Here is a 22,794-nt window from a genome sequence, read left to right as displayed (position 1 = left end):
AGTTATATTAATGTGTCAAAGGCAGAATCTGTGAATTGGAAGTGAATGTTTAAACTGCATAAATGAGCTCTGCGTGGGCGGGCTGGCTGGGTGTCATGGACAGTTCCTGCTGGGTCCTTCGGCGAATTCCTACATTCCCACGCAGACGTGCTGAGAGCCATGCGCTCTCCCAACTGTAGTAGAAGAAGAAGGAGAAAGAAAAAAACCAACAACAACCAAAAACAGAATAAAGAAGAGCAAGCAGAGAGTGAGAGTTTGCTGATGTTTCGCTATTCCGCTCCGTCGTGGCTCGTTAGAGTTTTAACCATGTGCTGGCGTTCGTTCTCGGGCCGTAATCAGGCATCCATTATGAGACAATGTGCATAGTCCGGGCAGCAGCAGCAACGAGGCGATGTGCCCACAACAGTCGCACAATCAAGTCCAGCAGCCACAGTCACACACATTGCAAGTCCCCGACAAGTCTCACTTCACGCATCAAAAACGTGCCCTGGTTTAGCTTGTTCCGGTTTTGGCTACGCGTCTTTGGCCAATGGTAATGCCTTATGATACGCATAAGAAACCACATTTCAAGTGCCTATATAGACCATATATATACAAATATCTATATCTATATCAAATTTTGTCGAGTGTCCTTTTTGTTTATGTTCTCCATAAAGCCAAGTGTACATAGTTCTTCTATGCCAATTGTCCATGCCGATGCTATAATAAATGGACTGTGTCACGAATTGTTCACATATAATATATATATATAGCTTACATATATATATGTTCGTGTGTGTGTACGTGTGTGTGTCGCTGTGCATTAGCTTTCTAATTATATATCGCACACGATATTAACATGCGACCTCCACAGTTGATTACCTTAAGAAAATTAGCAACTATGTATAGGATGAATGAATAATTGAACTAACTACGTAAGCTGATTGCATACTATATTGTAAATATATGCTGAATTATTGTGTCATTAGTTCCGGCTGAAAGCAGTTGAGGCTAGCAACAGCAACAGCAACAGCAACAGCAACAACAGCAGCAACAGCAACTAGGCAAGAGGCAGAATTTACTATCCAATTACCTGTAAATTGGCACACAATTAACTGTATGTGAGTAGCAAGAACTTATATAAAGGCTAGTTAACACATTTGATCGATTAGCCCAGTTAGTTAGTCAGCCTTATCAGGGATTTTAAATCGCCCTTTCTCTCTGTCTCTATCTGATCATTGTCTGTTTTATGCTTGATCAATGCATTATGCATTTCGTTGCATGTTTTTTTTAGTTCAAGGCTTCTTCGGTCAGCCTACAATTGCTGGCATTTTGCGGCAATTTCGTGGGGCGTATGTTGATGATGTCAGCAATATGCTGTGTCTGGCTGTTTGCCAGCAATGCTAGTTAGGCACGTAAGCACAACAACTAAATAGTTGAGCATATTAACAATAATTATATTGTTTATTTGCGCTTGTCATGTGCCTGCTGCATCCATATGTATGTATTGGCTGCTTGCCCCAGTGTGGTGCAAGCGTTTTCGCCTTATGCACCTTGCCTTTGGCTTGAAATCGTTAATGCCAATTAAAAGAAAAGCGACGTTAATAACGAAGCACAGCGGCAGAGGAGAGCGAAAGAAATTATAAGAGAGAGAGGGACAGCGTCTGCTTAGGAGAGTGAAAGAAACACGAGAGAGAGTGTGAGAGAGCGCTAAGACTGGCACACTGGGTCGGGCTACTTGAGACATTCACTGCAACTGCAATGTAACTGAAAATACGAATGCGCACAACGGCGAGCCGAATGCCACCCGAATGCCGACTGCCGACTGCCGAATGCCGACGGCCGCCGACAGCGAACACAAATGGCGTTGCCTACGACGTCGACAGCAGCGGCAGCGTCGACAGCGACAGCGCTTTGCATTGCGAAGGCCGACGACAAACATTTGATGCTGCTGGCGTTTTGATACTTGTTCGTACTTGCAGAACCCTCCACGACTCGCGATAAACGGCAGCGCAGCACTGTGTCGATTCCACATAGTAGGTTCCCATATTAAATTACACTTGAAAAGTGTTGCAGATGTGCCTGGCTCTGTCCCAGCTATCAATTAAACGAAACGTTTCAACATATTTAACAAGTGCAATTTAGTTCGACATTTCAACCGGTTAATCGCCAGAAGCTTAATCCAAGCAATTTTCTTGCTCAAGGATTCCTTCGTGAATCGTTGCCTTATTATTGTTGTTTGTTGTGCGTGCGCCTATGTGTATGTGTGTGTGTGTGTGCGAGTGCGTGGGTGGGTGTGTGCCATTAAGCACTGAGCCTAAACTCGAAAGTTCATTTCTGGCCATGAATATATATACATGAATATACATATATTTATATGTGTTCATATATATATATGCAAACCCACACACACTCATACACCCACACACATATATGTTTATGCCACATTCAATATAAAAAGGTCATAGGCCAGTCGATTTATTAAATGTAGCTCAAAACGCAGTCGAAATATATTAAGCCCAAATCCAACTGTTTGTTTACCCTGTAAAGCCGAAGAAAAAGTACGCGTTTCTACCTATTTGGTGAGTATGCAGCGTGCCACGACGCACAGCTATTTACAGGGTAGCCGGCACAACGTGCAACGTGCCACGTGCCACGTGGTTAGCCAATTATGCCATGATCAGCATTTCCGTCATGCTCGATAGCAATTGGGTCATATCCTGACCTACATAGCTGCTAAGCTCAATGCTAGGGTGTTAATAGCGTAGGCATGGCCTAAATACATCTCTCTCGCTCTCTCTACTCCCCCTCTCTCTCTTTACTCTCTCTCTCTTTTTGTTTATTGTTTTAGAATATTTCATATTTATAAAGAATTTGAATGCCAGTAAAGTTAGAAAGAAGTTTTTTTGCATACTTTTTTATTTTCCATTAAAAATATACTATGAATGCATAAAATCAGGTCAACTGCTTGAGTGCCAACTTAGCCAGGCTTTTATTCTATGAGTTTAAAACTTTTTAGAACTTTCTTTTGATAATTTTATAGCTTAATATTTATTTTCTTAATATTTTTGCCAAATTTGGCTTATTAAAAACAAAGAAAATAATTATTCGATGGAAAATAATATAAAAATATATAATATATATATATATATCTATATATATATATATATATATATATATATATATATATATATATATATATATATATATATATATATATATATATATATATAAATATATATAAATATATTTTTAAAATATTTTTGAAACATTCTTGATTGACACAAACTTCTTCAGGTTCTTAGTTTTGATTCTAGAACTGTTTATACTAAGAGCAGAGTTGGTAAGGACTTCACAGATTCTTTATAAAATCAAGTTTTAGGTAAAAAATCTAATAAATAAAACTCTACTGTCAATATTTCAATGCCTCAACTCTCAGTGCTTCTATAGGTCATGGAAAGATATAAATTTCTGGCAGCTTATAAAATTTGTTGTATATTATTATAAAGTAAAGTAAAATATAATAAAAATACATTTATTTGAAACTCTCGAGAAACTTAACTACAGTTTTATAGTAGCATATACAAAGAGAAGAAAAACGCTTTTCTTAAGATGCTTAAAGCTGTTGTTGCTTCGACAAGGCAAACGTTTTTAATAGGTCTTAGGCACACAGTCTATAATAGCTTTCGCAGTTCTTTGTATATTTTTTGATTATATAGCAAAGTTCGCTCTCTCTCTCCCTTCCTCCCCCACCCTCTCTCCCCCTCTCCCTCTCTCTTTCTATATATATATTTGTATATTGTTTGTTTTTCTTGCAGCAAGCCCACCATTGGGCCATTTCAAACTGGCACATCAATTTTGGTTTTCCTATCCGCCACCTGGCGCTGGCGGCGGCTCCTCAAGTGAGTTGCATGTACGATATAGGTGTTGCAGCATTTTTGATTTCTTGTACGTCTTTTCATAAAACTTTTTTGGTTTTTGGTTTTTATACTCGTTTTTTTCAATTGGATCTTTGGTTGTTCTTCCTTTATAACGGCAAGTCTCTAAATGTACCCAGTCTCTTGCTCTGTTTTACAGTTCGATTAAATATATTCTTGCGTTTGTATACGTACGTATGTAACTAAGTGAACCTGAATCGTATACTCATAGATAAAACAAAAAAAAAAAAAACAAAAAAATAAATAAATATATAAAAATAAAAATACTATATACTATGCTAAACTATCAGTATCAATTATATATGTATATGTATAACTAAAATATTGATTGTGTGCCTATCGAAACTCTTGGTAGGTTTATTAAACATGAGTCTGTTATCGTGTAGTACGAGTGCTAAGTACCATGTACCGAAATGCTATATATATGTACATAAGTATATTATATAGTACAACACAAAAAAACTCTGTCACAAATTTCAGTTTTCTCTTTTTACGTTTTAAGTTCATTTCGATAACAAAAAACCCAATCAAAAATATAACAAACTTTCTAAAATATATTTTAGCTCTTAGTTGATCTAGACCGAGAAGAAAAAGGCTAGAAACAGTTAGAAATTTAGCTCAACATTCATATTGCATAGAAACCTATAGATATTAGGGTTCTCCTAGTTAGGATTAGTCAATATATCGTATAAAGAATGAGGGCAATTCTATTGTTTCTTTTGTTGATTTATGTGTTTTATCTGTGGCTGCTCTTGCTGCTGCTGCTGCTGCAACCGAGTGTATTTCAAATTTTAAGATTGTTTTTGCTTCAAAAATACTTAAAAATATAGTTTTTGCAAAAAAAAAAATAAATAAATGAAATTAAACTAAGAAATGAGCAAAGCAAAGCAAAATGTTTCAACTAAAATTATTAATCATTCACAATTTTGTTGTTTCTTTTCTTTTCTTTGATATTGTGTCGTTAAACCACCTTGACACGCCCACCGCCCACCACCACGACCACGTAACTGTCACAGCTCAGCTACAAATTCTAGCAAGATCGTATATGTAATACTTGCCACACACATACACACACTCACACACCAACACACACATTCACACACACACACACAGAATACATAACATTAACTACAGCTCAACATGTTAGCATAGCTGCAAGAGTATTTGTATATTCAGTGTTTCCTCGACTCAAAAGAAAACAAAACCAAGCGCTAAACAAACAACAACTGCAACACACACACACACACATACACACACGGACACTGCCACTGTGTATGCAGCTGCTGCCATTTGTTCGATAATTCGTTGTGCCCGGTTGTAACGGTTAACTGCCCCTCCTCCTCTCCTCTCTCTCTCTCTGTCTCTCTCTCTATCTCTCTCTCTCTTTCCTCATGGTATGCGCCACACATACATGCTCACGCTGCTAAAATTCGCCGTTAAACGCCGCCGCCGCCGCTGTTCAAAATGACATAAAAAAAACAAAAGAAAAAAAAAACGAAAATAAATTAATATCAAAATTGAAATAACGCAAGCCAAATGCAAAAACAAAAACCAATTCAATTTAAAAGCAACAACAAGCTAAACAAGCAAATAAAAAATTTAATAAAATAAAAACAAAAAAAAAAATAATCAAAACAACAAGAACAACAACAAAAAAGAACTTTCCGCTGCTTTGCACACGCAACACACGCACTCGTCAGGTTGCAAATTTTTAATGCTCGAATCTCATACAATCGACACACCCACTGTAACCACCTACGACAACAACAACTACTACAACAATTACTACAATAACAATAACAGTAACAACAACAGCAACAACTACAAAAACATCAACAACATCAACATCAACAACATCATCATCAACAACAACAACAACAACAATGAACAACAACAAACACATCTAGAGGTAAGGAGTATGCCTATTTCACTCAATCGTTCGCTCTTGCTCGCTGTCTTATTCGCTCGCTCGCTCGCTAGTTCGCTCTGTCTCTCTCTCTCTCTCTCTCTATCTCTCTCTCACTCTGTCTCTGTCTGTCTCTCTGGTCTCGTAGTGTTGCCTCTAAATGAATTTGAAAATTAACGCATAATTTGTGTTTAGTCTGTTGCCATTATGCGTTCATTATTATTATTATTATAATCATTATCATTATTATTATTATTATTATTATTATTAATATTATTTTTTAATTAAATTGGATTGTTTTGCTGTGCAACAATTCGTTTGCAAAGAAAAGTTTAGTTCTTAGTTTTCATTTTCGTTTGGTTTGCTATTGTTGTATACTTATGCACACACTCACACACACATACACACACACACGCACACGCACACACAGTCAGGCTCACACGCCCGTAAGTCCATAAGTAGAATGCGTCGCGTCTCTGTTCATAATTCTCGCTTCAAGTGATTCCCATTGCCAGAGGTTATGTCACACACACACACACCCACACATACAGCTACACATTTATACACACACATATCTATACATACATACATATGTATGTAATCACATTTAATACAATTATTGTGCTCAAAGCAAAGCAAACAACAAGAGGCAGAGGAAGAAGAAGCAGCACAACTAACACAAACAAAAACAACAATCTGGTATGTATGTCTGTGTGCAATACTTATGCATCTATGTATGTGTAAATGCATTAACACAAATTGAAGGTTGCGCTTCCTTTTCCCCAATGACACGAGCTAAAAGCGAAACTTACGAACTTATTCAATTAGACAGGTGTCGGAGGGAAAACACTGTAGGTTACCTATAATTAGCTGAGGAAAACCAAAGAAAATGCAATAATAATAATAATAATATTAATGATAATACTATCGATCTTTTTTTATGGTTACAAATGAAAAAGAACTAGCTCAAATGAATCGATATATATATATACGTTTGAATAGCTTGTAGAGCATAAAGCGCTAGGCTCCATTGAAAGCGAAATATATATAATATATATAATATATAAAAATATATAAATATAAATATAAAAAAATTGTAGTTTGATTCATAGTCAACTTCACATCTATATAGAATAGTTCACATCAAAATTCGAAAGCTCAGCTTTTCCCTATGTGACCTCGACTTGTAGCTGTTTTTCTTTATATATATATACATACATACATATACTGATGTATCAAGAATCAAGTACGAAGAGCTCTATAAACCGTAGTTATCTAGATTAGATTGGCGTAAAATCAGAAAAATTAAAAAATCGTAGCATACTTTTTGGCTAAACAAATATAGTTCAGCATATATACCGAAATCTCGTCAGTATTTATATCAATCTATACAATCATTCACCTAGGAAGTGTACATACATACATAAGTACAACAACAACTGCATACCAGTCTATAAACTTATAGTTTCGCTTATTCGTAGCTCTCTCTCTCTCTCGCTCGCTCTATAGCTAGATGATCTCTTAACTATTTAAGTAGAACTCGTAAATGCATTGTGCACGTCGGAATGCGACAGGGAAGTGAATGTAGCTAAATAGAACTAGTTCATTTTTGTTTAACTTCTCGCTTTCTGCTTGTGTATGTTTGTTTGTTTGTTTCTTTCTTTGTTTGTTTGTTTGAATAGTTTGAGTTTTGTGAATTCCTTTAGTTTGATGGCATGCCGATCCCACTAAGCCCTTAAATGTTTCTGTAAATAGTTGCATATGTACATATATATATATATATATAGATATAGGTTACTCATATAGATATATATAGTTATTTATTTTGTTTTGTATGCTCGTGAGTTGCTCATGATTGGTTTTTATTTCGGAGAAGGATTTCGTGCGCATGGCAGAGGAGGCTGAAGATGAGGTTGAAGAAGATGCCACCAAGTCAATCGATGGCAATTGAAATAGCTGTACATAATTAGTTATCAATCGGCCTTTGTTTCTGTTTCTCTTTTATGCGAATTTGACAACGGCGCAGACAGCAAAACAGCGCAAACCGACGAGGAAAAGCAACGCGATCGTCAGCGCAACGAGCGTGAGGCCAAAAAGGAAGAGCAGGACGCCATCAATTACAAGGTGAGTGTGTCAGTGTGCGAGTCTCTCTCTCTCTCTCTCTGTCTCTCTCTCTCTGTCCAAATTACTCTCTCGCTGTGCGTGTGTGCTTGTGAGTGTGAGTGTGCCCGTGCGTGTGTGCAAGCAAACTGAAGAAGACAGAAACAGAAACAAAAAAACAGTAACAAAAGCAAACGCAAACGCAAAAGCAAAAGCAAAAGCTAAAGCAAACGCAACAAATTCAAAGCAAAGCAAAACCAATTAAAAAACGCAAACAAAACAGTTTTTTTTTTAAATGCATCTCGCGTCAACTTAAGGCAATGCCGAGTAACTGCACAAGTATCGCTCGTAATTAGGCAAACAAATAAAATGGCCGCAGAGCTGAGTAACTTATAGTTAAAATGCACTTTGCAACAATTGCATGTAAACAGCGCGACAAGGAGCAACGAGAGGCGCGTTTGCTGGACTTTGAGATACGGCGCCAGCAAAAGCGCGAGGAGCAGAACCAGCAGCGGCAGCAGCAGCAGCAGCTACACCAGCATCAGCAGCAGCAGCAGCAGCAACAGCAGCAACAACAACAGCAGCAACAACAGCAAAGCGAGAAAAGTCCACCTACAACTTCGTCGCATTCACAGCAGCAACAACAACAGCAGCAGCAGCAGCAGCAGCAACAACAGCAACAACAGCAACAGCAGCAGCAACATCAGCGGCAGCAACTGCAGCTGCAACAGGGAGCTGCCACACAGGTGAGCGCCAGCGGACGCGTTCATACGCCGGATACGCCCAAGTTGCAAACACCGCCGGATCGCTCGCTGCCACCCGCTTTTCGCAGTCGCTCGATTGAGCGGGAAATTCAATACGAACGCAAACGCTTCTCAGTACAGGAATCCGCCGAATTCAAGGTTTTTGTGTATTCTCATACTTTTGTGCACTGCCATGTTCCATGCGCCCACATATAGGCAATATATTCGCTAAACTCTGTGTGTTTTTTTCTTGTCATTTTGGCTCTGGCCACGTTTTCATAGGAGGCCGTTAGCACGACACCATCTCCACAAACGCAAACCTATACCGGTACGCCGCCGATAGCATACACGGCGGCATTGGCGGGACCGCCGGCAACAGCGGCAGCTGCAACAGCTGCTATAATACCCATCCTACCGCTCGGCGTTGCCACGCTGCGCGATGATTCTACGGAGTCCGAGCAATCCGTGACATGTGCCCAAACGCAATCGGATGCCTACCATCGCATCATGTGAGTATCACAATCAATCAAATCTCTTCCTATATATATATAGATATATTTACATATCAAATTGATGCATCAGATCATTCGCGAATACTCTGAATTGAATCGATTTTTTGATCGACAACGTTTACTCTGCTCTATAATTATTTTGCATTGAAATTTTATGAAAATTCCCGCATCAAATTCTTCTTTAATCATTCACAAAATATACTCAATCTCAGATATTGCGTAAAGAGCTATGCTCCTTATTCATCTGGTATTAATATTTCAGTAACTTGATATTTATATTAGATTTTGTAGTTTTCGAGCGAGAAAGTTAGGTAGAAGCAGATATTATGCGCTCTTGAAGATGGCTCTGAAAAGATGGAAAGTTGAAAGCTTTCGCTAGCAGCTTAAATGTGCTTTTAAGAAACGCTTTATTCTAAAAGCACCTTCAATAAAATCTGATACTCTAATTTTCTGTAGCTTAACCATTGTAGCTTAAGATTTTCATAGCGGCTATAAGTGAGCATCAGCTTTCAAGTGCTTTCTCTTGAGGCTCTCAGTGTGTTAGACATGCAAACGCTTTCTGCCGCTGAGGGAGCTTTTCAGCGTGCGCGTATTCATTTGCCGTGCAAAAGCTTTTTAGCGTTCAGCTTTCGCGTGCGATGCCAAGCCATTTACAACACTCAAAATGAGTGTGCAACAGAAACGACCAACTAGCCGAGACATGCACCCTAAACGTACGTTCGATATATGGCCAAGTGCTGGAATTCAAATAAAAGTGGAATATAGCGTTATATATATATATATATATATATATATATATATATGAATATTAGAAAAAAACATTTTCAATATTATAAAGTAAAAATGTCACTCGAGCTGACCTTTCTTTTTTTATAAAGTGTAACTCATTTATTAACGAGTCTTTATATACATATACTATAAATAAAAACAGGGTATTTGCTAGTCGATCAGCGTGTTTAGTTTGGATAAGTTTACATTTTGTTTTTATACTGCCTTTAACCTAGAATCGCATTGCCATTGTTGCGAGTCAACGCGAATTAACGCTGAATTATTAATCTAATTCCCATAACTAAAAAGTTTATTGCTTTTGCGTTATTGATGTGCGAATTAAACGCGCTGCTCGACGCGTTTGCTGAGGGGACGCTGGCAACAATTTCAGTTGTCGCGCAAACACTTGACGCGGCAAAACGTGAGAGTTTTAAGTGCTTAATTATTATGAGAATAATTTAGATTAAATGACTGCAAAAAGGTTACAAAAGTGAGTTTTTTCACTATGTAAGATAAGCTAAAGTCCATTTGTATCGTCAGTCGTATACGTAATTTCGTGGCAAATATTACGCATACGATATGTGGTTACAAGCAACTAGGTATATAGCTAACATAGCATTGTATAATTATAATTTGGCACTTCATTTTGTTACATCACTCATACGACCGCTAAAGAACACATAAATCGAATAGGCAAGATGAGCTAAGCTCTGTTTGTTCCACATGTCGTATAAGTAATATTGTGGGAAATTGCAGTAAGACTGCGATTCAACACGTAACTTACGTATAGATGCATAATTATGATTTTACACTACATTTTATTATGTCACTCATACGACATGTTTGTGTTAGATAAGCTGAATAGGCCAGATGAGCTAAGTTTAGTATGTTCCACCTGTCGTATAAGTAATATTGTGAAAAAATGTTGAACGACATTGTTTCATTTCATAACTTATCTAAAGATATATTATTACAATTTAACACTAAATTTTGTCCATGATTGTCTTAAATTATTTGTAAAATATCACTCATACGACATGTGGAACACAACTGCTTAACACTAATGTCCCAATATAAATGTTGCAAAAGTGATTGAGTAAATTGACTAAAAAACAGTCTAATTAGTCAAGCTAAGTGATAAAAGTACTTCATATATTAGATGTTGCCCATGGAATACGTCTAATATCGACATTTTCTTCACTCTCTCTAAGTTAGCTGACAAAATATATTATTCCTAATTTGATTATGCTTGAGCTTCAGCTGGGGTGTGTGCCTATGTGCATTACTCACACGACATATTATTTAATATTATATTATATTACTCATACGCCATGTGGCAGTCGTGCGATACTTAAATATCACGTATAAGACATGTGGCTGAGAGATTTATATGGCCTAGTCCGGTAATTAATTGCGGTCGCTTCTGCAATTTGTAACAATTGTCCACTTGATTAATTTAATTAATTAAAAATGAAATGAATTTGGCATTTCCCACATGCTGATTGTGCAGAGTTTTGTGCGGTTTAGTTAAGCACTCTGCGCTCTAAATGCGATATTTATATGGTATCTATGTCAGGGTGGACTTTCGTGTGGTTACAAGCTACACCAGGCAACAAGAGACCAGAAATATATAGAAAAACAAACTGTAAACTAAGCTTACGCTGGGCATAAGCCAAACAAAAAAAAAAAACCAAGAACAAAACGAAAGTAAAACAAAAAACTGTGGCCACTTGCGACTCGACACAAATTGCGTATGGGCAAAGCATACAAATGCACATGGCATGTGCGCCTCCACTTATATATATACACACACTTGTATGTGTGTGTGTGTGCGTGTACAGCAATGTAAGTGTCCATTACCATTTGCCTAGCACAAGGCACATTTTGGACAGAATGTAGTAACAAGAGCCGCACCATGATTGCGAGGTGCTGCTGCTGCTGCTGCTGGTGGGGGCTGTGGAAGTGGGTGTGAGTCGGGCCTCTTGTGGGCCTTGATGGGCTGCACTGCGGCTTATTGTTGCCTGGTGCGCTCGAAAAGTGGAACACGTGTGTGCCGCTCAAATTCACCACAAAAACAGAGAGCCAAATTGCTCCTGCTGCTGCTGCTACTGCTGTTGGCTTCTGTTGGCTTCTGTTTGTAATACTCTCAATTGCAATTGCGCGTGCTATTAGTCTGCTCTTTTGCGCGTCCTCTCTCTCTCTCTCTCACACTAGCTCGCCCGCTTGCTGGCTTGCGCTCTCTCGCATGCTCTCCCTCTCACACACACTCTCGACGAAAGTCTCTGTGTTTTATTGTATTTTTCATTTCTTTCATTCCACTTTTTTTCTTTTTTTTTTTGCTGCTGTTACAAATAACACGTGCATTTAGCGTTGTCGTCGTTTCGATGCCAATGCCGATGTCGCTGCCGTCGCCGCCGTCGCCTTTACCGTTGCCCGAGATGCCATCGTCTTCTCATTTCGCCCGCTGTTGTTTTCTTATATTTATTCGCACAGATGCCCCTGCAGCGCCTCGCTGCCCCGCTGCTAGTCGTGCTCGGCTGTGTTGTGACCGTTGTGCCAGGTCGGTCGCTTGGTCGGTCGGTCGGTCGGTCGAACGGTCGGTTGGTTGGTCGGTCGGCAAAGTCTGCTTTCTGCCTTTTGCTTTATGCTTGCTGCCTCTGTCACTGCCAGCGTATTCGCCATTTTCGCTTTGCTGTTTTCGGCTAGCGGGCCAAAATATTTTGTCTTTCGCCTGTCGACTTCATTGCGGTGTTACGTGTTCCGCGTGTCAGACGCAACGAATGGCCACGGCGCGCGGCTAAAGCGGCATAAAAACAAATAAAAAACAACAACAAAAATACACAGCAAAAAAAAAAAAACAAAAACAAAATAAACAATTAAAAGAATTGAAAAAGCGAACGACAACAATAAAATATTTATTTTCAAATATTGAACATTTGTAGCTTAGACATAGTGAATATAGCATAAAATAGAAACATATATGTATGTATGTATGCATGCAACATTTATAAAATATAGTGCTTAACGACATACATATACAACGGTATAAATATAACATAAATGCCAGCCAAAGAAACGCACATGCTTATGAGTATGTAACCGAATACACGCACGCACGCACGCACGCACGAATGGCAAATAACTGTGAATTGCCCATTAGAAGCCACACTCGGCGAATACTGTTTACTTACACGCACAAGTGTATGTATATAAACAAAGACATGTACATCTATATACATATATATATAAATATATATGTATACCGATTACATGTCAACTGATATTTAGTTATCTGCCCATCGAGACTTGTTTGTGTTTGTCTACGTAACATTGTTGCAATTTACTTTTGGCTGCCATCCAGCTGCCGCTGCCGCTGTCGCTGCCGCAGCCGCTGGCTTTGGCTCTGGCCTCCTTTTTGGATGTTGCGAGCATCTTTAAGGAGTTACGAGCTCTCAGATACCTCGAATACCTTGTGACACGTGCCGGCCGTCAATGTGCTTAAAGCAGCTGTTGTATGCAACCTCGAGTACATTTCGACTTTTTTTTAAATATTTTTTTCTGAGTGCCTAAACTTTGTGTTTGTTTTGCGTGTGTTCAAGCCAATTATGAAACAGTTTGTAAACAAAATACATATACATAAACACACACCCACACACACACATCTTTGTATGCATATTACGTATGCTACTGATCTCTGGGCATTATTTCATTTGGAAGAACTTCTCTTCCAACTGCTCATGTGGCCGACATATGCGTGCGCCATTGCGCCTGTGCCGCATGTGGCATGTTGTCGCAACACGCTTATTACATGCCACAGCATTCAGTTAGTGCCAGCCACGAGCACAGCAGCTACTGGGACACCATTTGAGGCCGTACTTCAAGCAAGGTTCCACACCGAATTCAATACTATCTAAGCTAAGTCTAAGCCAAACAAAAATCATCAAAAAGTCATATTCGAAAGTGTTTTCATTGCTATTGTATTTGTCCGTGCTCAGGGCCAGCGCTTGCCAATCAAACTGTGATTACTGCCTGATGCTTGTTTGACTATTACCTGCCACCCGTGCAGCATTGACATTGTGTTTGCCTCTTTGCTGTGTCGCTGTCGTGTTGCTGATGCGCGTGTCATTTGATCTGTTAGTCGGAGAAACATGACAAGCGTTTCAATGTTTACAATGTTGCATGCCACACGGAATATGCGTGCTGCGATCAACAGCAGTAATAGTTGAATTTTGTATCGATTGCCTTTGCACTCAAGCAATCCAAATATATATCTATAAATATAATATATAGCTGCCATATAGACAGCTTAAGAGTCGTTTGTTTCAATTTCATATTTTAACAAACAAAAAGTAGTTTTATGCATACGACAGGGCAATTTGCAGTCACAAAGGACACCTCGAATGCGGCATATCGACCGCAGAATGCGGTTCCATTCATTTTCACACACACATGCATATGCATGTACAAGCATTCGTATTTGGGTATTTATTTTATTATTTATACACGTCAGCTACGTGCTGCGCCTAAGTTAACCAAACGCCTGGGCCTAAAGGACCCTAAAGCAAGCCACATCTGCGACTGACGCCTTGAACCTAATTACAGCTGGGCGAGTGCGTAGCTAGAGCTCAGCCTATGCCATACATTTTAACAATGTATTATATATTTATAGCCAGCTGATGCAGCTGGGGCTTAAATTTCATTTGCAGCCGTCAAGCGCTTTACAACGCTGCACGTGTTAAGCTCACACAAATGCAAAAAGAAACGAGCTCAAATATAACGCGGCTTCAAAAGTGTCGCAATACAAACACGTATAGTGTATCCATAAACAATGAGTGTCTGTGTGTGTGTGTGTGAACTATTTTCAGCATCACAAGTCAAGGACTCGCTGAGAGGGAGGCATTGCGGTTTCTCAGCCGGTGCCACGCTGTCCCGTGTCCTGCGTCTCATGTCCGTGTCCGTGTCCGTGTCCGTGTCCGTGGCAGCTGCAACGAAGTGCATAAACATAAAATTGCATTTATTTTTTCTCTCATTTCCTTTGCCTTGTTGTTGCTGCTGCTGCTGCTGTTAGGCCGAAAAATCTGTGCAGCTGAGCATTTATATTAAGATCAAGGGCCGAGCCTTTATGTAATGGTGGGTTTTGCGGTTGCAGTTGTCGCAGGCAGCCAGCCAGCGGGAGTCGGCCCCAGACTCGCGATTCATAAGCCAAATGTGTCAAAGCAAGGCTAAGCATAGCTATACACACACACACACACACACACACACACACTTGCTTAGCTGTGTGTGTGTGGCTGCTCACAGCCGAATCGGATAATCCCCAATGAAGCAATTTAAGCGCTTAACAAAATCAATAAATGGACTGGCCTTTTTTTAACACACACACACGCACACACACAGTCGTATGTCTGTCAGAAAATCTCACCATTGGCAATTTACTATAGCATACATATGGGCGCCACGGCAGCTAATCTAAAAATAATTGTCTCTAATGCCACATTATACAATACAACTAAATCGACAGCTGAGATAAGATAAGCTCGGAGTCTCACACTCGGCTTGCGCTGACCAAAGTGCCAAGCACTTATTATTATCTTATCGGATAGCAAGGCGTATAATTACGCTACTGATTGGGCTTGACTGCGCCGGACATTAGCTTCATTAGAGCGAACTTCAGGTGAAGGCAACTTGGGCCAGGCCATGGATTATGAATAGTTCATATAATTGCTTATTGATTGCGCACTTTGTTTATTGATGATACGAAATCCGAAGCAAACTAAAAACTAATTTACTTGATTAAATCAATTGAGTAAAGTTGGCATATTTCAATATTGTTTTTCGCTTTCGCATCGCCTTTGACATCAAAGTCATTTAAATAATTGTGAACGCTTCGGCCTTCGGCTTGGCCAATACAACAATGCACCACGCCTCAGCTCTGCCCGTTTACTGAATATTTAAATACGTGTTCAAAACTTTGTACACATTACACTGCACAACATGAACTTGAATTGTTTTCTCTCAACATTGCTCTACTCAGTGCAGGCATAAATTTTTCAAAATTTAATTGACCTTTCGAAAAGTTTTCTTTTCTTTCAATCGTTTTCAATTTAGCTTTGCTTAAGGTTTGAACTCTTAACTCTTTTTATAGATAGTTAGATATATGTTCTATAAGCTCAAGTAGGCAGCGGCTTGAAGCCATCCAAATTGGGCAACATTTGCTTCATGGATAACATTTATTCAGGCTACTTTAGTTTACTTTTAACAACTATTATATTATTAGTTGTTATACCTTATACCTTACTTTTATATATTTTTGATTATTTTTATATATTTTCAGTTTTAAATATTTTAATCTAATTTTATATATATTTTTATATATTTTTATGTTTTATAATTTGATATATGTTTAAATACTTTTATATATTTTTAAATATTTGTATATATAGTTTTTTATATTTTAAAATATTTTAACACTTTACTATATAAGTAATATATTATTCAAGACTTTAATATATTTTTTAATATATCTTTATTTTTTATTTTTATATATAACTCTATTAATTTTTTTATATAATTTTATCTATATTTATTTGTATCTATTAATTTATCAAGCTAAGGTAAAACGTTTTGTTCGCCTTAACTTCAGGCGCCATAGTTCCATCTAAATTGCAATATTTAAGCATAGTTTCATTATATATATGCAACTAAGATTAAATATACTTATATTTATATTTAATTGCTTAGTGGAGCAATTAAAAATTTATCAGCGATCGAAACACGCTGTTGAGCTGCCTAATGCACTTCCTGCAGCTGCGGTTATAAAATCAATAAATGCGAATGATTTGAGTTATGTGCCGCTCAGATTTGTGGCCAACCAAATCACGTACCCTTTCCCGCAGCGAAGGTCAGGCCACAAGCTGGCGGTCTGGTGGGTCGTCGGGTCGGCGCTAATAAAAATTAGGCATTGGGCTTCAGGCAAAGTCAATGCTGCGCCTGGGTCATAATGTTTGTAGTTTTTTCTTCTATTTTTTTTTTGTGTGTTTTTTTTTTTTTTGCTTAATTTGCATTTGGGGTTCCTCGTTCCGTGTGTTGCGTGACCAGCCACGTGAGCTGGCCCTTGCCGCGACCCTGTGTCCCGAGCCAATGTTTGCTTGCGGGTCACGTTTCCAACTGTTCTGTAGCCCAGTTCAAGCGAATCATCATTGATCAAACGTTCACAAGTTATTGCCAAATATGTTGATCTATGCATAATATGTTTCAGAATAAGTTCAATTGAACGACTGATTCAAATGAACTACCAACTGTGCACTTTTGAATAAATGAACTAGTCGATAAAATGCACCATTGTGAACTATACAATTGAGTTTGTTCATCAAATCGAGCTTTGATCATCAAACTGAACTAGAACTAACAATTTAAGTAGCGTGTTTTGTGCATGAACTAGCCAAATGAACAATTGTGAACTGTTCAATTGAGCTTGTTCATTGAATTGAATTAGAATTGAGAATTTCTTATATATATGTTGCTTGCATGAGCTACCAAATGCAATTGAACTGGTTCACTAAAGAGAACTTTTGTCCTACCAACTGAACTAGAACTGGCTGTATGTACGTATTCATGAAACTGCATCAGTCAATGAAGTAAGCCAAATTGTTTTCGAGTATTACAAGATGCCTACAAGGACTTACACAGCGTATCGTCCTCTTCTTCTGGCCTCTACAGCATGCCAATTGCTGAATCCTTGTCCGTTCAACTGGTATCATTTGTGTAAGTAAATCAAATGTTTGTTGTTTCCTTGACACGTCCGTTTGCGTTTTTGTTTTCTATTTTTTTTTGTTTTTGGTTTTGTTTTTTTGGTGTGTTTTATGTTAGTCGGTGGTTTCATGAACTTTGACCCCATTGCTGCAACAGCCTTTTGTGAGAGCTCTGTTGTTCTGGATGTGGTTGTGGCTGTGTTTAAGCTTACCATTGTTTCGCATTGAAAGGACACAATAACAATGGCTGCCGCCTTTTGACAGCTATGCGAATCGACAGCCAAATACCCTGGACTCCTGTTCGATTTATGGCCTGAAGCAAATCACGTTCCTCAAATACTTTTTGTGAGCCAGATTTTTCGATTGGCTAACTAAAGCAAAGTGCAAAAAATTGAGTTTGAATCGGAATACAAAAGTTTCAACAACTTAACTGCATTTGTGTGTGTGTGTGTGCCTAGGCTAAAGTTGGTGCGTTTCGTTGAGTTATGGCTTAAAGCGAATGCTCAATCTTTTTGTAGAATCCAAAGCAACAAATATTTGACTGGACTTGCCTTAAAGTAGCAGCTACAGCTAAAAGCTGCTGTGAAACATTCAAATTGTGATTATTAGTCAAATTTAAGCAAATTAGTGTACAAATCGATTAAATAATTAAGACAAACAACAACAACAACAACAAATCAATCAACGAAAACTGCAGCCAAAACAAAGGAGAGGAAGAAGAAGACGCTGAAGCAAGCTATAAAGAATAACAGAAATGGAATCCATTTAGTGTGAAACCAAACGTAAGGAAGCGCAGAGGTAATACAAGATGTCCATGGTATGCAGTCTGAATGGCGATGGCGGCCAGGCGGCCAGCAGCAACAGCAACAATACGAACGCAAATGCAAGCGCAGCAAACACAAATTCAAATACAAACGCAATGGCGTACGACTATGGGCAACAACAACACGTGGCCGATGTGCCCAATGCCAGCACGCCGCTGCTGCTGGGCCACGAGGCGGGCGGCGTCGCTGGCAGCGATGTGAGCAATAACGGTGCTACCATAACGGTACTGCAGCCGCCTGCTATTATTGGCACAGCCAGCTATGCGACGACAACGGAGCCAGCTGTATTGGCGTCGGCGTCGGCGTCGGCGTCGGCGTCGGCGTCGGCAACGGCATCGGCGTCGCTGCCAGCAACAACGACCGAAACAATGCTGAGCTTGAATAGCGGTACTTTGAATGTGACTGCCGGCATGGTGTTGCCAGGCACATTGAATTTCGTAATGGGCGCCGCGAACGCGCAGACAAGCAACAACGACAACAACAACAACATGGATAATGCGAGCGATGATTCGAACCCGGTGACCATTTACAGGTAATGCGAACGACAGCTGTGCCTATCGACCTTGCCAAATGGATCATTGATCGATAGCAGCACTAGGGGTGTGCACGAATAAGCAGCAAGCACTTACTAAATTTATAAGCTTAGATATATCGATATCAGTTAAATACTTTTACGATTGTATCGGAAAATGTCATAATCGAATTTTGAACTTTGATCTAATTGCGTTTTGCAGGTGCCGGGCTCCGATAGCGTCGCTCGACTGCATGGAGGAGTTCAGTGGTACGGGCGGTCATCTTGATTTCGGTATCGAATTTCTCACTATTATATAACCTTATAATTTTTTGTTCTTTTAGTTGAATACTCTTCGATTGCTTGGCTTGTTGTATTTTTATCTATAATTACAATATATAAACATACACAAATATACATTATCACAGACGTACGTCCAACACCCTAACTTGCGACTAGTGGTGCACGCGTATTGAGTCTTGAGACCGTTTGCCACACGATTCCACTCAAGTTTTGGTTCTGAAACCGGCACGAACCCCGCTTTATGGACTAACCATCGTTTCTTTATCCGATACATACTACTTGATATATATATATATATTATATATTATATATCAGTCAGTTGCTTGCACAGTTTGACTTTGAATTTTCTATCGATTCTACAATTAATGTAGACTTTATATTAAAGTAATTTCAATTATGTTTTTGCATTTTGAAAGTTTTGAAGTTCCTGTTCCCTGAAAGTGGTTTTCTTAGTGTTGATTTTTTGAATTTTGAGTTGTTCCATTTGCTGTTTGTTGCACGTCTTTTGTTTTTTGTATTTGGTTCTGTTGGTTTTTTGGCTTTTTTTGTAATGGGATCCGCTAACAATGAAATAATTTCCCGCCGCATGCTGACCGCACCCAATCCGTACCCGAACCCCGACCAACTGATCGATTTGTGGACCGACTGATTGCCATCATAGGCCGTTCAATAAGCCTCGGCTCAAATCCGGCGCTGCCGTTGCGGCATGGCTCGACGCCGACGCCAGGTTTGCGGTACAAGAATCTGGGCAAGAGCGGTCTGCGCATCTCGAATGTGGGCCTGGGCACTTGGCCGGTCTTCTCGCCGGGCGTCAGCGATGAGCAGGCCGAGTCTATACTGAAGCTGGCCATCGATAGCGGCATCAATCTCTTTGACATCTCCGAGGCGCACTCCGAAACGGAGATCGGAAAGATATTGCAGCGCACCGGTTGGAAGCGCACCACCTATGTGATCACAACCAAAGTGTACTGGAGCACCAAGTGAGTCCCCAATACCAAGACAACGATCAATCTTAAGTATATGCTCCTCACATCCCACAACAGATCCGAGGAGCGAGGCCTCTCGCGCAAACACATCATCGAGTGCGTGCGCGCCAGCTTGCAGCGCCTGCAGCTGAACTACATCGATATTGTCATCATTCACAAGGCCGATCCGATGTGCCCAATGGAAGGTGGGTAGTCTCAGCTTACCTAATACTTAAAAGCTTTATCTAACTATGTCTAACTCGCATAAATGGAACCACATGTCAGCTGAAGCTAATGAAATCTCTAACTCAAATTTGATTTGATAAATAAATCTGCTCTAATTTAGAGGCCAGTTTGAAGACCCATCAGCAATGCTGATCTATTCGAGTATGATTATATCAAATATGTCCGATTCCTTTGAACTCAGTCGATTCTCAATTGCTTTTTACGAAAGCATTAATTACATAAAATCCACTCTTTAGAGATTTAAAAAAAAAATTGGCACAGCCAATTCTGTAGAATTTAAATAATAGAAATGGGTGATCAATGTGTATAAGGAGTACTATAATTATTGGAAATAATTTTTAGAAATGTCTATAATTATATCTATATAAAATATACTCTTATTCTTTATATTATATAACTTTCATATTATATACCTAAACCTTATATTATACATCTAATAAAACGCCTATATTTAAGTAACAGCATAACTAACTAAATCTATAATTGATATAACTATATATACGTCTATATATATCACTGATAATCTATACAACAATCTTTTTACACCGAGATCTAACTATATTTATCTAATCTAACTATAGTTTGCCTCTTTTATTACACTTACTTATATTTATGCCTTTTTATCTCTGAACGTATATATATGTATTATTTATATCTGTACTTTTTAATTACAGCTATCATTATTTATGTCTGTTAGTCTCTTGCTAAATGTACACTAGAAATGTCTATACATCTACATATATCTAGCCCATATGATGCCTATGTCTATTACTGAGCTTCATGAAAAATGCCTGCTCATTACTACTTACTTTCTTATATTTATGCCAACATATATGACCATTTTTATAATTTACTTCAATTTGCATACTTATTTCATCGTTATTTTATACCTATTTTTATACCTATTTGTACACCTATTTCTATTCCTATTTTTATTCCTATTTTTATAGACATTTTATATCCATTTTTATACCTATTTTTATACCTATTTTTATACCTATTTTTTTACCTATTTTTATACCTATTTTTGTACCAACATTTTATTTCAATGTTTTATCATTTAAGTCAATTCTTATACCTATTTATATCTATTTTTAATACACATTTTTAGACTTTTTCTATGTCTATGCCCACGTCATTTATATCAATGTTTCTAGTTGTTTTATACCTATTTTTAAACTTGTGTTATGCCTGCACAAACGCCATTTATACCAATGTTAATACCTATATCTATTACAAATGCATAGAATTGTTATATATTTATCATTGCTCATCTTTATTACTGATTTTTCTCATATCTATATTTATGCCTTTCCTACCTTAAGCTTTTGCCAATGCCAAGCTACATTTATGCCTATCTGTATCGCTGACCCTTACTTGCAGAAGTGGTGCGCGCCATGAGCTATATCATCCAGCAGGGCTGGGCCATGTATTGGGGCACGGCCAGATGGTCGCAGGTGGAGATCATGGAGGCTTATACCAACTGCCGGCAGTTTAACTGCATCACACCGATTGTCGAGCAATCGGAATACCATATGTTCTGTCGCGAGAAGTGCGAGCTGTATCTGCCCGAGATGTATAACAAAATTGGCGTGGGTCTGATGGCCTGGGGCCCGTTGTCCATGGCGTTGAGCGACACGCAGAACGGGGATAAGCTCTTCCTGCCCAAGGGCTCGTTCAAGACGAAGAGCTTCTCGTGGACGGAGGATGAGATTAATCGCAATGTGAGTAGTGCGGATCATATTTTCTTGTGACTGCCAACTAAGAGATGTCTTGCAGGCTGCATTGTCGCCGCAGGGCAGCTGGGGCAAGGATCGCATCGAGGAGGGGCGGCGACATTGCGATCGGTTGCGGGACTTGGCCGCGCTGGCCGAGAAGCTGGGCTGTAGTCCGACCCAGCTATCGATCGCCTGGTCACTGAAGCACGAGCCCGTTCAGTGCCTTCTGCTAGGCGCCACCTCGGCGGAGCAGCTGCATCAGAGCTTGCAGTCGCTGCAGGTGAGTCAACTAGCTGCACTAGAAATAAACAGTTTACTGATGATGCCTTTGATGGCGCAGCTGTTGCCGCGGCTGTCGTCGAGCGTGATGCTGGAATTGGAGCGGATATTGGAGAACAAGCCGGTGCGACCGCCAATGATATCGACACTGGCGCTTCGGTGACAATCAGCCTGCCCGCAGGGCCCGCTTAGCCTGAGCGGCGGCGGACCCTGCGGTGCCGATTCGCCCAAGCACGAGGAGGAGGCGTTCATTG

At 39.3% G+C, this 22,794-nt stretch overlaps 1 protein-coding gene and 1 long non-coding RNA gene across 4 annotated transcripts; both read left to right on the top strand.

The window, feature by feature from the left end:
* The first annotated feature begins 1,925 nt into the window (after positions 1 to 1,925).
* LOC111598407 lies at positions 1,926 to 5,406 on the top strand. Of its 2 annotated transcripts, none has more exons than XR_002751375.2 (4): positions 1,926 to 2,015; positions 2,441 to 2,561; positions 3,798 to 3,881; positions 4,934 to 5,406. It is a non-coding gene; the product is annotated as an uncharacterized LOC111598407 (long non-coding RNA). The 2 variants fall into 2 exon arrangements; XR_002751376.2 differs by lacking the exon at positions 1,926 to 2,015 and adding an exon at positions 2,194 to 2,223.
* Positions 5,407 to 8,178: 2,772 nt separating this feature from the next.
* LOC111598405 (voltage-gated potassium channel subunit beta-2) lies at positions 8,179 to 22,720 on the top strand. 2 transcript variants are annotated; one of them, XM_023313643.2, is made up of 8 exons: positions 8,181 to 8,825; positions 8,949 to 9,175; positions 19,253 to 19,323; positions 19,994 to 20,312; positions 20,376 to 20,503; positions 21,927 to 22,267; positions 22,323 to 22,541; positions 22,602 to 22,720. In XM_023313643.2, exons 1-8 carry the CDS (start codon positions 8,325 to 8,327, stop codon positions 22,701 to 22,703), a joined length of 1,908 nt encoding a protein of 635 aa, XP_023169411.2. In that variant the 5' UTR covers positions 8,181 to 8,324; the 3' UTR covers positions 22,704 to 22,720. The 2 variants fall into 2 exon arrangements, with proteins under 2 accessions (XP_023169412.2, XP_023169411.2); XM_023313644.2 differs by lacking the exons at positions 22,323 to 22,541; positions 22,602 to 22,720 and having other exon boundaries at positions 8,179 to 8,825; positions 21,869 to 22,130.
* The last annotated feature ends 74 nt before the right edge of the window (positions 22,721 to 22,794 follow it).

This window comes from Drosophila hydei, unplaced genomic scaffold, assembly GCF_003285905.1.
Source record: "Drosophila hydei strain 15085-1641.00,03,60 unplaced genomic scaffold, DhydRS2 tig00000211-arrow-pilon, whole genome shotgun sequence".
Taxonomy (NCBI): Eukaryota; Metazoa; Arthropoda; class Insecta; order Diptera; family Drosophilidae; genus Drosophila; species Drosophila hydei.
The sequence above is the reverse complement of the archived record's forward strand: the minus strand, read 5'-3'. Positions and strand labels throughout refer to the sequence as shown.